Source organism: Salvelinus fontinalis, chromosome 3, assembly GCF_029448725.1.
Source record: "Salvelinus fontinalis isolate EN_2023a chromosome 3, ASM2944872v1, whole genome shotgun sequence".
NCBI classification, from domain to species: Eukaryota; Metazoa; Chordata; class Actinopteri; order Salmoniformes; family Salmonidae; genus Salvelinus; species Salvelinus fontinalis.
The window spans coordinates 9,439,971-9,455,240 of record NC_074667.1 but is presented as its reverse complement, the minus strand read 5'-3'; the positions used below and the strand labels follow the sequence as shown (position 1 = coordinate 9,455,240).

The 15,270-nt window shown below is 42.0% G+C and overlaps 1 protein-coding gene across 5 annotated transcripts in view; it reads left to right on the top strand.

Moving 5' to 3' along the window:
• Window positions 1-14,547, top strand: part of LOC129838199 (testis-expressed protein 2-like) — a 56,600-nt gene extending 42,053 nt beyond the window's left edge. For 4 of the 5 annotated variants that reach the window (XM_055904982.1, XM_055904985.1, XM_055904994.1 and 1 more), the window contains exons 8-13: window positions 47-146; window positions 7,595-7,721; window positions 10,128-10,241; window positions 10,421-10,630; window positions 11,011-11,131; window positions 11,467-14,547. In XM_055904982.1, the coding sequence (XP_055760957.1) occupies window positions 47-146; window positions 7,595-7,721; window positions 10,128-10,241; window positions 10,421-10,630; window positions 11,011-11,131; window positions 11,467-11,628 (834 nt within the window). In that variant the 3' untranslated portion in view covers window positions 11,629-14,547. The remainder of the gene's footprint in view (window positions 1-46; window positions 147-7,594; window positions 7,722-10,127; window positions 10,242-10,420; window positions 10,631-11,010; window positions 11,132-11,466) is intronic. The other variant, XM_055905011.1, reaches the window with a different exon arrangement.
• The last annotated feature ends 723 nt before the right edge of the window (window positions 14,548-15,270 follow it).

Here is a 15,270-nt window from a genome sequence, read left to right as displayed (position 1 = left end):
ACTGTGTGTGTAAAGACATCTGCTTGACTGTTTCTTTCTCCTCCAGCTCCCCTACTTCATGAACGAGCTGACCCTGACAGAGCTGGACATGGGCGTGGCCACTCCCAGAATCCTTGGCGCCTCCAAACCCTCAGTGGACCATCAAGGTAAGAACCCTGGAGGTGTGCTACTGTACTGTCCATCAACCAAATCCTGACCAGTGAAGAAAACTGCAATGCGTTGTATTTACACACGTACTCTGCCACTAACACACTCGCTCAGCCAGGCTCCCACTGTGCAATGTGCTATTAGCAGGTTTGAATTCCACTTCACACCGCCCCTGCGTTGCAATTGATCCCCTCCGCTGCGTGGTGACATTGTGGCAGAGGCAGCGCTGTCACTTGGAGCTGTGCTGTGCAATCTGTTTATTAGAATCACTGTTTCATTCAGGCAGGCCCTTTACGAGAAGGCATGAACTGTAGATTCAATCTCGTGCGGTTCGTGGGAATTATTGCAATCAAAAGGAGAGACCTTTTTACATTTCTTCAAAACAAATCAACTTTATTATTTAATTCCAGCAGTAAAGGAGCTTGTCAACGAGCCCCCCCCAAACCCCCCCCCCCCTCCCCCCTGCGGGTTCGTTGATAGCCCAACCAGCAGGACTAAAGCCACAGCGTTTTATAGCAACGTCCATCCTCCTGGATGCTCGTGACATATCACGGATGAGAGAATTTATTCAAAGGCACATTTTGCTTTCATGCAACAGACATCAAGATTTACATGGCGCCAAATACCTGTCCCCAGTTCATTTACTGCTTGCTTGTACAAAAATGCTAATGCAACCTAGAATACGAAATAATTTCTTTTAAATAAACTGGTGATTAGTTCTCCCTGTTACCGACAGACACACAGACACTAATCATGGAATGGCATGTTGCCTAATCACCAATCCATTGTAAGTCCACTGTCCGTGTTAAAGAAGCCCGCTTTCAGCCCACACACACAGATGTGTGTTCTACAAATCCCCTATTCTGTTGCATAAAACAACCATTTTATGCAATAACAGTATTATAGCAATCTTGCCATTTCTGTTCTGACAGTTGATTTACATCCTCTGATTTATTCGGCACACGTCGCTACTGTTTAACACGTGTACATTTTCTCTGTTTTCACACACGCTCCACACTCTGCTCTGTCCTAGTACGGACGTGTCGGTGTGTTTTTTGTGATGACTCCCCACCGCTCCCTTATCCAGCCCCTTTCTCTGATGAATAAGATTGTAATATTAGGGCTCTGTGTTGAGTTCATCGGCTCTGTCATAACCCCTGGACCAGGGGACAGCAACACCACTGAGAGACACAATGTAATGCTAGCTAACAACGCTAACAACAACCATGCGACCACAATGACAGCAGCTATAACAATGCTAAGTGCTAACAAATACCCCACTGACAGAAACAATGTAGTGCTAGCTAACAACAACCAAGAGACCACAGTGACAGCGGAGATAACAATGGAAACAACAACAGTGGCAACGGTGATGGCCACAACGCCGACGCTAACAACGGCAGCAACAGGAACAAAAGACAAGTATCTTTTACATAGCCACTTAGCCAGTCATGCTAACAACAGCAACGATCACAACAACAAGTTATAGGCTGGACATTCATTCAGCATTAGAAAAAGCAATGATGGCGAAGGAGGATAGATGTTTGGAAAGGGTTAAGGCTGCACACACACTCACACAAACTAGACCGTCATATGATCGATAGGTAATGGGAATAGGTTATTCATTGAATAAGACGCCGGACTGTTCCGTGTCGGTGATGACTTAATACTTCCGTTCCATATTGTAAGACTAAGAATTGTAACATTGACGTTCATCAACAGGGGGAGCGTTTCCAATCCCAGTTGGGGCAATAGCTCAACTCAATATCACAAATTGACAACATTATCAATCAATATATCTAATAAGAAGAATTTGATCATTATGTTTCCGCAGGAGTCAACCCAATCCTGATGGGCGTTTACTCACTCAATATCACTCATTGACAACATTATCGATGAGTACCATGCTATGTTCATTAAGCTCTTGTTTAGAATATGATGCTACTGTGACGGAATGTGTTTTGTGGGAAAATGCCTTGCTAAGTACAATATTATCAAGTCCTGAGCTGTCGAGTGGGTCACATGGTTATCTGTTAGACTGAGCAAATAAAGGCCGAGGTACACTAGAGGGGCCGTAGACTTTGCTGTTAGTTGCACAATCAGCTTCTCAGTACAAACACACTGCAGTTTGTAAAGTACGGTTGAGCGGAAGTTTGGACAGTGCATAATATGAATATTACTAGTAATAAATGCCTCAACTTTAGTAGAGTGACTATCGGTCGGTTGCTTTCTAGCAGATGCGGAGTGTCTCTCGTAACATCTAACCGTCCAGCACCTTACCTTCCGTATTTGCACAGTAGGTAATCATTATTGGGTGCATACACAACACATGTCATTTCTGGGTACATACACCCTTAATAATGAAGTTATGCCCCACAGTATAGATTTTCTTGCATCTTATTAGTGTGTGAATATTAGGAGAGATGGTTTCATATGACATGTAGATTAGGTACTTTACATTCTAGTAATGGCCAAAGATGACTGGCCCACTGAATGCCCCTCTCCATTGGGGCATGGCCTCCATCCTATGGCCTCGCATTTTAATTGATGACGGCCTCGAATTTTAAATTGCATATTCAACAACTTACAAAAAAATTGGAAGCTGAAATTGGGATTTTATTTTAGGAATAAGGCCTGTTTTTCTTTTGAAGCCAGAAGGAGGCTAGTATCAGCTACATTTTTGCCTTTACTAGACTGTGGGGATATTTTATATATGAATGCTTCCGCTCAGTGTTTCAGATCAATTGACACCCTTTACCAAGGCACTTTGAGATTTATTTTAAACTGCAAAACCCTTACGCACCACTGCACTTTGTATACCAGGGTTGGCTGGCCTTATCTAGTCATTCGTAGGCTGTCACTGGTATACTTTTATTTACAAAGCCATTTTGGGTTTACTACCTTTTTTATTTGGTCATGTTTATTGTTCAGAAATGTGATGTGTACTCTCTTCGTTCGCTGGACTTTATCCTGCTAACTGTTCCAAATGTCCGAACTGAATTTGGTAAAAGGGCTTTTATATACTCTGCACCATCGTCTTGGAACGCCTTACAAAATACTTTTAAACTGGAAAAACTTGTCCCGATTTGCTATTTTTAAATCACCGATGACTGATTCCCTGACCTGTCAATGTTTTTAATTAGCTGTTTTTGATTTTGTTATACTCTTGTCAATTCTATGGTTTTTACTAGATTACTAGTAATTTTTCATGTTGTTTGTCCCTAATTTTTGTAATGACTTGGTGCTGCCTATCTTGGCCAGGACGCTCTTGAAAAAGAGATTTTAAATCTCAATGAGCCCTTCCTGGTTAAATAAAAGTGAAATAAATAAATTAGCTAGGGCCCAGTCTTGAATCTGCTTCCCCCATGGGGCTGAGTTACAGACAGGAAGAGATGAACACTAGTGAAAGAATGTGTGTTTCTATGTCTGGCAGTTGGATTGTCGCTTCTGTCTTTCTACACTACCCATCATTCTTTCATTCTACCAGTTTCTCTGTTCCCTCTCTCTGTTCCTCTCATACTATTTATTCCTCTTTTTGCCAAACACTCTCTGTCTCTCTGTGTCTCCATGCTGTTCCTCTGTGAGTCACTGCCACCAGTGTTTTGTCATTTCTATTACCCGGCGCTCCGATGAGACTTAATGAGAGAGGAAATGGATTCCACCACAGGCTAAGAGGGGAACAGATTCTGTTGGATCAGAGTTGGAGGAATGCACTTCCACTCCACTCAGGGGGACTGGGTTATGTTCATTAGTCACCAAACAGTAAAGTATTGAGTGAAATGGGGAGGGGCTACTTACACTTTTCCAATAAGAATGAACACAACCCAGGCTTCCACAGACAACCATTTTTTTTGTGGGTTGTTAATTGTGTTTTTGTGCGAGTTGTTATGGGTTTAAAGAGTGATCAGCTTTCTGGGAAAATACTGTGTTGTTGCCTGATGTTTTGGTGTATGATGTTGTCAATGATATGGTGGTTCGATCCAACTAGGTTACAGAGTCCCACTATCTCGCAACCGAATGTTACTTAGTAATGATCATATGCTGCAACCGTTTCGAAATAGGCCCCCAAGTAAGTAGGGATTGGGTCAATATTGAACTCTCACCAATAGTAGAATTTGCTGACGAATCTAGCTGGAAAACATCATTCATTTTACATCAACAAATAACCTTCAATTCATTACATTTTCATCTTCTAAACATGTTTGTATATTGTTTTTATTTTGGCAACTCTACTGCAGTGCTAACCCCCCCCCCCCCCCCCCTCCCACCCTGACCACTGAATACCACTCTTCTAGACTGAGGCTACCACACAGCGTAACTGGCAATGTGCAGGTTAACAGACACATATTTGCTGGAATTCACCAACGTTTTAATCATTTGCATTGGAACAAGAGTATGCAACTAAAATGTTCCTTAAGTAAAATATTCCTCTAGATTACATTCTAAAGAAACGTTTATATAATCCAGGACTGTTAGAGAGGCCCAGTCTGTCCTCCAGGCAGCTCAAGGTCTCTGCCTTCTGCCCTTACTGGAAACTGTTGGGAAACCACGATCAATAAAACTCACTGGCAGTGGAATAGACGGTGGACCTAAGGACCCACATCTATCTATCTGCCTGTCTGTCTGGTCCTCCTCTGCTCGTCTGACTCGTCACCAGGCCAGCTCACCCCAATTAGGCCAGAGTTGGTCGTTCAATACATCTCTCGCCACTAGCGATTTGGTGCTCCTCTCCCCACGCTATCAGCCCTGCCCTCCCTTAACCTCTAACGCTGTCGGACACAGCCTTATTATCACCAGGGCCACACAGGGTTTGACAAGGGCCACAAGTCCCCGGGCTTTCTCTCTTTCACACACCATGGGGATGTGGTCTGAGTGGACAGGGCTGGGTTGCGTTTGTGTACGTTTGCGTTGTCTTGTGGTCACTTAGCACAGCTAGCGTTCAGGCTTGGCGAGGACGGGGTGGAGAAGGAAGCACAGCTTCTCCAACTCTCCGGGAGTGTTCACCCTGTAGGTGAATGGTGTCACTAGTTGGTTTTCATGCATAGTTCCTCGTTTTCTCAACCTGCTGTGTTTCTGTGAGAGCAACAGGAACAGTGAGGCTACATGTCAGCCTGGCACATTGATGGTTTATGAGCTTTCAACTCAAATGTTACTGTTTCATGATTTTCCTCTCTTAAGCTTAAAGTCCTAGGTAAATTACCTTGGATGAAAGCCCACTAAAAAAACTGGCCAACAATACTTAAAAATGAATATAATACTCAATGCTAATTACGTTTGTACCAAAACTTTGTCTGTCTAGCTATCAAGTCTCTTCTAGCTGTAAGTAGGCCTACCATCTGTCATTTCAAAGCAGTGTAGTGCCGTAAAAGGAGACATACAGTTGTCTTTCTGTACCCAGTGTTCTAAGACACGCCATGATAAAGACCCTGTGATATAGAGGATGTGTGTTATTCAATTACAGACTCATACAGAGCTTCACTGTTCATTAAGGATCTCTTTACTTTGCTCCGTTCGTCTTTCCCTCGATCCTAGTCTCCCAGTCCATGCCGCTGAAAAACATCTCCACAGCATGAATCTGCCACCACCATGCTTCACTATAGGGATGGTATTGGACAGGTGATGAGCGGTGCCTGGTTTCCTCCAGACTTGAGGCTTGGCGCCAGGCCAAGGAATTCAATCTTGGTTTCATCAGACCAGAGAATCTTGTTTCTCATTATCTGAGAGGCCTTTATAGGTGCCTTTTGGCAAACTCCAAGCGGGCTGTCATGTGCCTTTTTACTGTGGCTTCCGTCTGGCCACTCTACCATAAAGGCCTGATTGGTGGAGTGCTGCAGATATGGTTGTCCTTCTGGAAGGTTCTCCGATCTCCACAGAGGATCTCTGGAGCTCTGTCAGTGACCATCAGGTTCTTGTTCACTTCCCTGTCCTCCTCCGATTGGTGTTTGGCCGGATGGCCAGCTCTAGGAAGTATTGGTGGTTAAAATCTTCGGCCATCTAAGAACGATGGAGGCCACTGTGTTCTTGGGGACCTTCAATGCTGCAGAAATTCTTTGGTACCCTTTCCCCTGATCTGTGCCTCGACACAATCCTGTGTTGGAGCTCTACGGACATTTCTTTCGACCTCATGGCTTGGTTTTTGAGTTGAATTGAATTTACCACAGGTGGACTCCAAGTTGTAGAAATATCTCAAGGATGATTAGTGGAAACAGGATGCACCTGAGCTCAATTTCTCATAGCAAAGGGTCTGAATTCTTATCTAAATAAGGTATTTCTGTTTTCACTTTGTCTTTATGGGTTATTGAGTGTAGATTGATGAGGAAAGAAATTAATTTAATACATTTTAGAGTAAGGCTTTAACTTAACAAAATGTGGAAAAAGTAAAGGGGTCTGAATACTTTCCGAATGCACTGTATGAGTCTGTGTCATCTATTGATTGACTGTCTGATTAAGCCGGTTAGAATTCCCATCATTCCTGCTGTGGGAGAGATACAACTGTTGTGTTAGTGTGAAGTCTTACTGTGTGGTCTCTCTCTGTCTCGCTCTCACTAACACACACACACGCCTGCATCATCTATCAACCCAGGAGTGCCCCCTAGTGGTGTAAAGTGGCTCTCTCCCAAAGTACAGTTCCATGATGTGTGTGTCTGTGTTCCCGTGCTGCTGTGTAATAGTGTGTGTGATGGGCCCCCTGTCGGAGAACCCAGGTCTGCCCCATGTGAGGGAGGCTTTGGGCCGGGGCCTTGATAGGGTATTTCTCTAACCCAGATTAACAGAGCTGGGGCTTTGAGAAGAGACGCGTGTTTATGCAGCGAGCAGCACCCCGCTGACATCAAACGAGCCCTATGAGGGGTAACGCACGGTGTCCAACTGTTTCCCCTCTGTTCAAAGGCTCCTGTGATCTCGCTCTCTTTTTGTATCCCTCACTTCGGTTCTCTTCCACTGTCTGGCAATGAGAGAAGGATGGATGGAAAGAGGGAGATTTGAACGTGGGATGAACGTGGGGTTTCGAGATGCTAGGGGGAGGGGAAGAGGCAGGGGAGCGAGGAAGACTGTGCGGGAGAAGTCAATGGCAGACTGAAGGCTAGTGTCCTGGAGCATTCGCCACAGACTGAGAACCTTTAGCCAGATCTACTCAACTTTTTTTTTGGCTCTGCAGATCTGGGAAGTTCATCACTTACTGTAGTTTCCAATGACTTTACCTGAAGCGCTGCTATTTGTCTTCATGCCTACGGTCAATGGTGGTAGGTTACTGTTCACAGCTGTGTCAAGTAGTTTGGTTTGTCATAATTATCATCTAATATGGGTTGCCATTTGTGATTCTTTCCAAAAACACATTGAGATGTGTAATTTCGACTACACACACGGGGACACACGTCACGCAGACCTGTCATCCCCCGCCCTACACACACACCAACCTACGTCTGTCTGTGATGTCTGTCTCCCCCAGGTCTGTGGTTTGACTTGGAGATTTCGTACAGCGGCTCCTTCCTGATGACCCTGGAGACCAAGATGAACCTGATCAGACTGGGGAAGGACGGAGATGGCGTGCGCATCAGAGATATCAGCAAGGATGGGTAAGGGGAAGGAACGGTCGTCACTAAACACAACACTGACTGGTGTGTGTGACCTACTCTAATAATGATTGTAAACGTTCGTTCTAGGTTTACAGTGTAGGGTTAACAGTATTTTAACTATGAAACATTGAATGAACATAATTGCTCTCAAAGGTGGTTGCACAGGGTGGAATAACCTTCATTTTCCACAGTAAACATTTGTGTAGCCATATGGGAAGTATGAGACATTCTCTTCGCTATCCAGTGGCATATTAACCTTTTTAATAGCTGCTTTGTTGACAAATTTGCACTGACGTTTAGGTTTTCTCGAAACAACTGTTAAAGGTTTACACTGTTTTCCTCCTCTGAACACATGAGAGAATTAGCTTTCCACATGATCAGGGGTTTAGCTACAGTTCTCTTAACTCGTCTTCTGTACACTCTACCCTTTTTCTCTGTCCTTCCTTCCGTTCCTGGACGCACCCTTACATGGATGTTTTCTTCACCTGGTGAGTGCAGAGTTTCTCTGGGGCCTTCTCGTTTCCATTTTCGTTCCATTTCAATCTGTTTTTGTGGTCATTTCATTACATATAGCTTCCATCCCATCTAACTGACATTGTGAATGGGATCATTTTGTCAGTGTTCAGACTCTGTGTCCTAATGTGAACGCTAAAACAAAGGGGACCTCAAGAGGACGCATCAATCCATACTCAATCCGTGTTTTCAATCAGCCAGTTAGACACATTTTTAGCTTGCTACATTTTCCACTTCATATTAACTAGGTTACTTTTCATTTTAAGTCGTGGAACGTTGTAGACTATTTACTGTGCATTGATGAATAACTGAACAGCAAGTGTTTACTAGTTTATCATAGGTGTCGAACTGACTGAATATAGTCCTTCTCCTATATCCCTTTGCCATTCATAAATCATACAACGTGGTTATATGTTCATGGTATCACATCGGGGCAAGTAAACCAAAGGATTTCCTAGGTTTCCTTTCCTAGGATGTCGTTGTCTTGCCAGACAGTGACACTGAAGTGAGTGACTCTCATCTGTCTGTGTAGCCTACCGAATCGCATCGGTGAGAGAGTCGGTCACTTGTCTCCCGAATTTTCATAGGCTACTGGTAGGCCTGGGCGTTTTGGCGCTTACATGCAGACAAATTATGAAAACAATCGATGAAGATGGTGAATCATCATTGCAGAAACAATAGGTAGTGGAGAGCCTCATTCTGGTCCAAATATGATAATTAGGGCCCTCACAAAATGCAGGCATTAAAATGGAATTCAACAATATAAAAAATATATATATATTTTTTAAACTAAATGTATTGAACTGTAATTAATTTGCCCAAGTTTATCATAAGACATGAACAGAATACGTCAATGCAACTTTCTGAAGAGGCAATGAAAATGCCTGTCTGTATGTGTGCAGTGCGCGGGTCTACCACTTTGTTTAAGTCATTAACGATTATGCTAAAGAAAACAGTCTTCTGGTAGATGGAAAATCTTTCCCAACAATCGGCACAGTTAAATGTTAACTACAAACTACCCTATGCTTACCTGGCAAAATGATATCATGAGTGGGCATTTGTTTTGCAAACTCTAACATCATACTACTTGCTTGCTGTGCACTTGCACCTACACACAAAATTTCTTTTTTATTTTTTTCAGACCTGAAGTGTTCTCTTGATGTGGTTTAAGCGTTATTGTGGACTTTCACATTTGTTGTTTTTCTTTTTAAATTGTGAATTTGAAATGAAAAACCTGAAACAAATGGAATCCTCTTAAAAACAAAACTTTTTAATACATTTTTCTAGATCATGTGGGCTATATCATATTTCTGTTTTAATTAACAACATAATTTGAAGAACAAGCATCATTGTGGCAATTCATATCTTGCAGTTAAACTGTAAAGAAGACTTTAATCTCAAAGGTTTAATGTTCTCTTACTTAGTCCTGATCATATAAGCCTAGACTGAGACAATATCCAAAACAACTAACAATACACTGAACTCATACATTTTCAGTAACTTAAATTGTCATGTCTTTCTACACAATACCACAACAAATGTTTCCATTCTGTGAGGAAAACTCGATAAAGTATTCAATAATTCAATGTGGGGGGGGGCTGGCTGGCTGGTTGGCAGGCAGGCAGGCAAGCAGGCAGGCAGGCATTTTTTTTCTATTTGGCTTGCTACTCTATGTACTTGTGGAAAACACTGCTCAATCGTGGGTGGTTGGGTGGGTGCGTGTGTGCCCTCCAATGAATTGTGTGGGAATTCGGTGAGACTTCAAAGGGTCTAAATAACACTGAAAAACACTTGTATTTCCTCGTGTGAACAGGCTTTGTAGCTCTAAGAGGCACCTCTCCCTCTGAAAACAATGGGGATGAATCCATACTGAATCGTGTGTGTGTGTGCCAGGTACAGACCACGGACGTACTGCCTGGCGGACAGTGATGAGGAGTCATCCAGTGCAGGGTCCTCAGACGAAGAGGATAGTTCAGAGGTCACCAATGATGTCCCTGGAGCAGAGGGGTGAGACTAATTACAGTGTATTTACTTTTACCCTAATTATTTACCTTGTTTACCTTTTTTAAAGTACCTTTCTGTACTACTTGTATGTAATCCAGACTTTAACTTAATTCCGACTTTTACATAAATCAAGGTAGATTTGCGCGACAAAGTAACACCCCTAAATATCCCCTCTCCATTAGATACATGGGTGGCCGCCAGCCCAGTAAGATCATGCGCTTCGTGGACAAGATCGCCAAGTCCAAGTACTTCCAGAAGGCCACCGAGACAGAGTTCATCAAGAAGAAGATGGAGGAGGTGTCCAACACACCCCTGCTGCTCACCGTGGAGGTACAGGAGCTCCGAGGAACGCTGGCCGTTAACATCCCACCTCCGCCCACTGACAGGATATGGTATGTTGTTAACAGCTTCATAAGTTATACATCATACCTCCGCCCACCAACAGGATATGCTACACCCCAACACATTCATACCACCACAATACATAATGAATACACTTTAATATAGTAGTATAGGGGTGCCGATCAAACATACTGTTGTGCACTAGTTAGTGCTGTTCTGCAATGCACTTGTGCCCTCTGCTGGTGACTGATCACATCCCTGGAAAACTGACATTTTATGTACCTTATTATTCTGAGTAACCTTTACCATTAACTTGCCCACCACAGTACAATAACCAATGACCCCAATGAGTGCTGCGTGATCTGTTATAGTTGACATCTACAGCCTGGAGTTTCTCTAGTGTGTTTGTTGACTCTGTTTTGAATCGCAGGTATGGCTTCAGGAGTCCACCCCACCTGGAGCTGAAGGCTCGGCCCAAACTGGGAGAGAGAGAGGTCACACTGGCCCACGTCACCGACTGGATCGAGAAGAAACTGGACCAGGAGTTTCAGGTATGCCTGTGTCTGCATGCCTGTGTCTGCATGCCTGTGTCTGCATGCCTGTGTCTGCATGCCTGTGTCTGCATGCCTGTGTCTGCATGCCTGTGTCTGCATGCCTGTGTCTGCATGCCTGTGTCTGCATGCCTGTGTCTGCATGCCTGTGTCTGCATGCCTGTGTCTGCATGCCTGTGTCTGCATGCCTGTGTCTGCATGCCTGTGTCTGCATGCCTGTGTCTGCATGCCTGTGTCTGCATGCCTGTGTCTGAGTACTTTGTCCAAACTGTATGTCCGCATACTACATTCAAATGTAATACCTCTGAATCTCTCCCATCTTCTCTCCGACGTAGAAAATCTTTGTCATGCCAAACATGGACGACCTGTGGCTGACCATCATGCACTCTGCCATGGACCCCCGCTCTTTTGGAACGCCCTCCACCTCCACAGCCGATACGACCCAGAGGGAAACGGAGCCCTCCGAAACAGAGGGGGGCGCCACTAGCGGCATATGAAGGATTGTTTACAGTATTTGCCTGAAACGTGTGAATTAGAATGGGAGCCAGGGGGCCTTGTAGTAGTATAAGGCTTATCGGTGTATAAGGACATACAAAAAGACATCCGTTATTACCACATAGACATTCCAATAGCTCCATACCCAAGGGTCTTTTTTGTTACTGGCAGAACAGGATGACCTCATCAGATGAACTTTGACCTTTAACAAGCTCACTGACGGAACGAGACAGAGGTCAGTCAACCAACCAGGAAGGACAAACACTAAAAATAAAAACTGTCACTTGCTGCTCTGTTTTTAAACAATATGTGTAGGATGAACAGACTTAGAAAATTTAATTTTTCGAAGAATGTCACATGTAACAGTGATACAACCTTTGACAGGGGCAGGTTAGAGGCTAGTGGTATAGGTGGAACGGTGTGGAGAGTTTTTGTGGGTTAAAAGGTTACACAGTGTCCTATGAACACATGGTTATATCGCATTCACCGTTCACCTTACGTCCTAGATAGGAAACAACTTTTGTTTGGGGGCCCAAATCAAGAGAATAAAGTGAAACGAAATAGTTGAATGAGACATGCAACCGCTAGATTATACTTTTGTTATTGTACAGGTGTGTCTGCATTTGTGTGTGAAGCTTGACACTAAAAGCAGGAGTGGATACTTTTGACAATGTCACATGTATTATTTGCCATATGATTTGAGGCATCAAATGTACCCTATGCTTTGTGTCCTAATGCTCACGGTCTGTGTCCAGGTGAACACTAACATTATATACACTTGTGCTGTGACCCCACATATCTTACTGCTCGGGGTAGAAGTTCCCCTTTACTAAAGGTCTAGAATCAGATTACTCTACCCCAAATTCTAACTGTTTTGGGGATGAGAATATGTCTGACCCTACTGTATATCAGTGGTAAGGGGGAAAGTAATACCTATTCCCTTAACTGTACACCACACCTATTTATATGCAAATGATCACTGTGTCCATATCTATATGGAAGCAGCAATATGAAGCCCCTCCCCTCGTTTTTCTCTGGATGCCAATGCTATAGGGTTAGCCGTCATTACCTAGGCAACACGTGTCTTTAATTCACTAATGCCTATGCAAATTCCTTGCTAACTATGGACATGAGGTGAACAATGAGAAAATAGTATATATATATATTCTTGTGAAGATATCTCATAGAAATGTATTTCTGAAAAGGTGTACATAAGGGGCCTAACACTTTTGTTGAATGTATGTATGACTATATTGACAGATTGTTGGACTGTTTTATTGTTTCTTGTATGGAAACTATTCCTAACCAATCACATGGATTATTTTGATTGGGGTATGCCAAGTATTGCACAACTTAAACAGAAGTTTTGATTTATCTTTTCCTTGTAAACACTAATGCAATAGCATCTACAGACATGTATTGCATATTTGCAGTGCTATTGTGTTATACTCTCTCTAGCATGTACAATACCCATGGCTTGTTGAGACCATTCCGGTTTTCATTTATTCTTTCAAATGATGTAGGAAATGTTGTTTTTTTGTGTGTTTTAAAAAAATGTATTTTCAAATGGCCATCATCAGTTGCCAATGCTTGGAAATGAGCCACCTTGCCAGATGTGCTAAATGACACTTGGTAGAGTTAAACTAAATGATGTAGTGTGCCCTTTGCCAAAACTATCATTAATACTGGGAAAATAAACTCCAAAAACAATTGTAATCTCAAAAATATTGAAGTCTGAATCACTTTCTATACTGTGCTGTTATGTTTTCTTAATTTTGCAGTTAAGTTTTAAATGCACAGTATTAGTATTGGATTTGTTTACATGAATTCCTATTAGTTTTCATCCCTTTTATTTGTCAGGACACTAAAGCACTGTTGTAGAATGTCATTGATGAAGGAATATCTCGTATTCACTTTCCTTCTACAGTACTTCTAATTCGCTTTCTTAATTTTCGTTTTAGTGATTATTTGGTTGGTAATATTATTATTATTGTAACCCTTGATAACGATGAGACAAAAAGACTATCAAATAAATTCTACAAATACTGCGCTTTATTGCAAGCCTTTTTTTGTTGAAAATGTAATTTATTGTTTATTAACACAATTGCTCAGAGAAAGATTTGGTTTAAAAAGTAATAAAACGATTCTCCTAAAGGTAGGCGTCAAAGTAATCGGCACCCCTGTTTTCAGTACCCCAGCACCGTACCTTTGTGAGCATAATGACTCTGAGCCTTTAAAGAATATTGTTCAAAGATTGGAGAACACAGTGGGAGGGATCTGGGTGCTAAGAGTATTGAAAACGGGGTTGGCAATAATTTTGACCCCTCGTTTAAAAAATGAGCAATTGTATTCTCTGAGCAATTGTATTAGTATAAAATAATGACATTTTCAAATGTTTGGAGTATACAATCTAGCTCAGTATTTGTATTATTTATTTTATACAGTCTCTTTGCTCATCTTTATCAAGGGTGCCAATAATTATGGACCTGAATGTAGGCATAGTACCGGGTTGAAATTAGAATGTTTTGTTAAGCTTTGTCTGCTTTTCTGAAAGACAATGTACAATGACAGAATGATATGAATATCACATCAGATTTATACAATAAGAGTTGATGATTCTGCAAGTGGATGGATTATTTCGATTTTTAAGGACAAATTTGTTGAGCCTCATCCATGTCTCCTGCTTGGCTGGAAAATGTCTTAGTTGGGAGAGACAAAGTTTCCCTAAAGAGGTTCTCTAAAATGATGCCTTTTATTTGTACAAATGTTGATTTAGCAGGCTTTGTTCTTTTCTGTTGTCGATTTTGTACGACTATGAATTGCAATGGTATTGTGGTCCAAATGATTAAAAAATATCAGCTGGCTTTGTAATTATTCGCTCTTGATTGAAATAAAGTTTTTTTTTTTTTTTTATGAACCTATTTGTTTTGTCATATACGGAAGTTATTTTAACTGCCACACTCACATGCATCAATATTTAAAATGTTCAAATTCATTCATCTCTGAAAATCCGTGTACTGCAAAGCTTGAATTGTCCACAAATTTCAATCATGAATATTCATGAGGGGGGCTCTATTCAATTACTAGGCTCTACCCCCTTATCCCTTCACGGAAGTTTATCGTTTCCTAGCAACGCCTGACCAGCTGACAAACAGTGGTGAGTCTACTAGCTACAGGATTATTTGTTGTTGCTGAAGAGGTGATAAAGCAACCGTAAGGTTTAGTAATTTATGCATTCGAGAATATTTAAAACATTCAGGTATTTTAAACTGTTAGCTGTCAAATGAAAGATGTGCTATTTAGTTAGCGTTAATAGCATATAACTTAACCGATAAGCACGCTAACTTCAAGACAAGTGGATAGCAGCATGCAATGAGAAGCATTATGCGTGTAGTAGGCATAGGTATCTATCTTATTTCATTTTGAAGCAAAGGTATGAGGGCCTAATAAATGATTGTCTACAACTTCATAACGTTAGTGAATAAAATTATTTGTGTCCACTCTGTCATGTCTTCACAGGTGATGACAGGAGGCTTTATCAGCCAACTTTTACATTTTCAGTATTGTTTCAATACATTATTTTCATTCTCTGACCTTTCTTTCAGCTCTGAAGAGACAACTCCTTAATAACTCAAGAAGCAGGT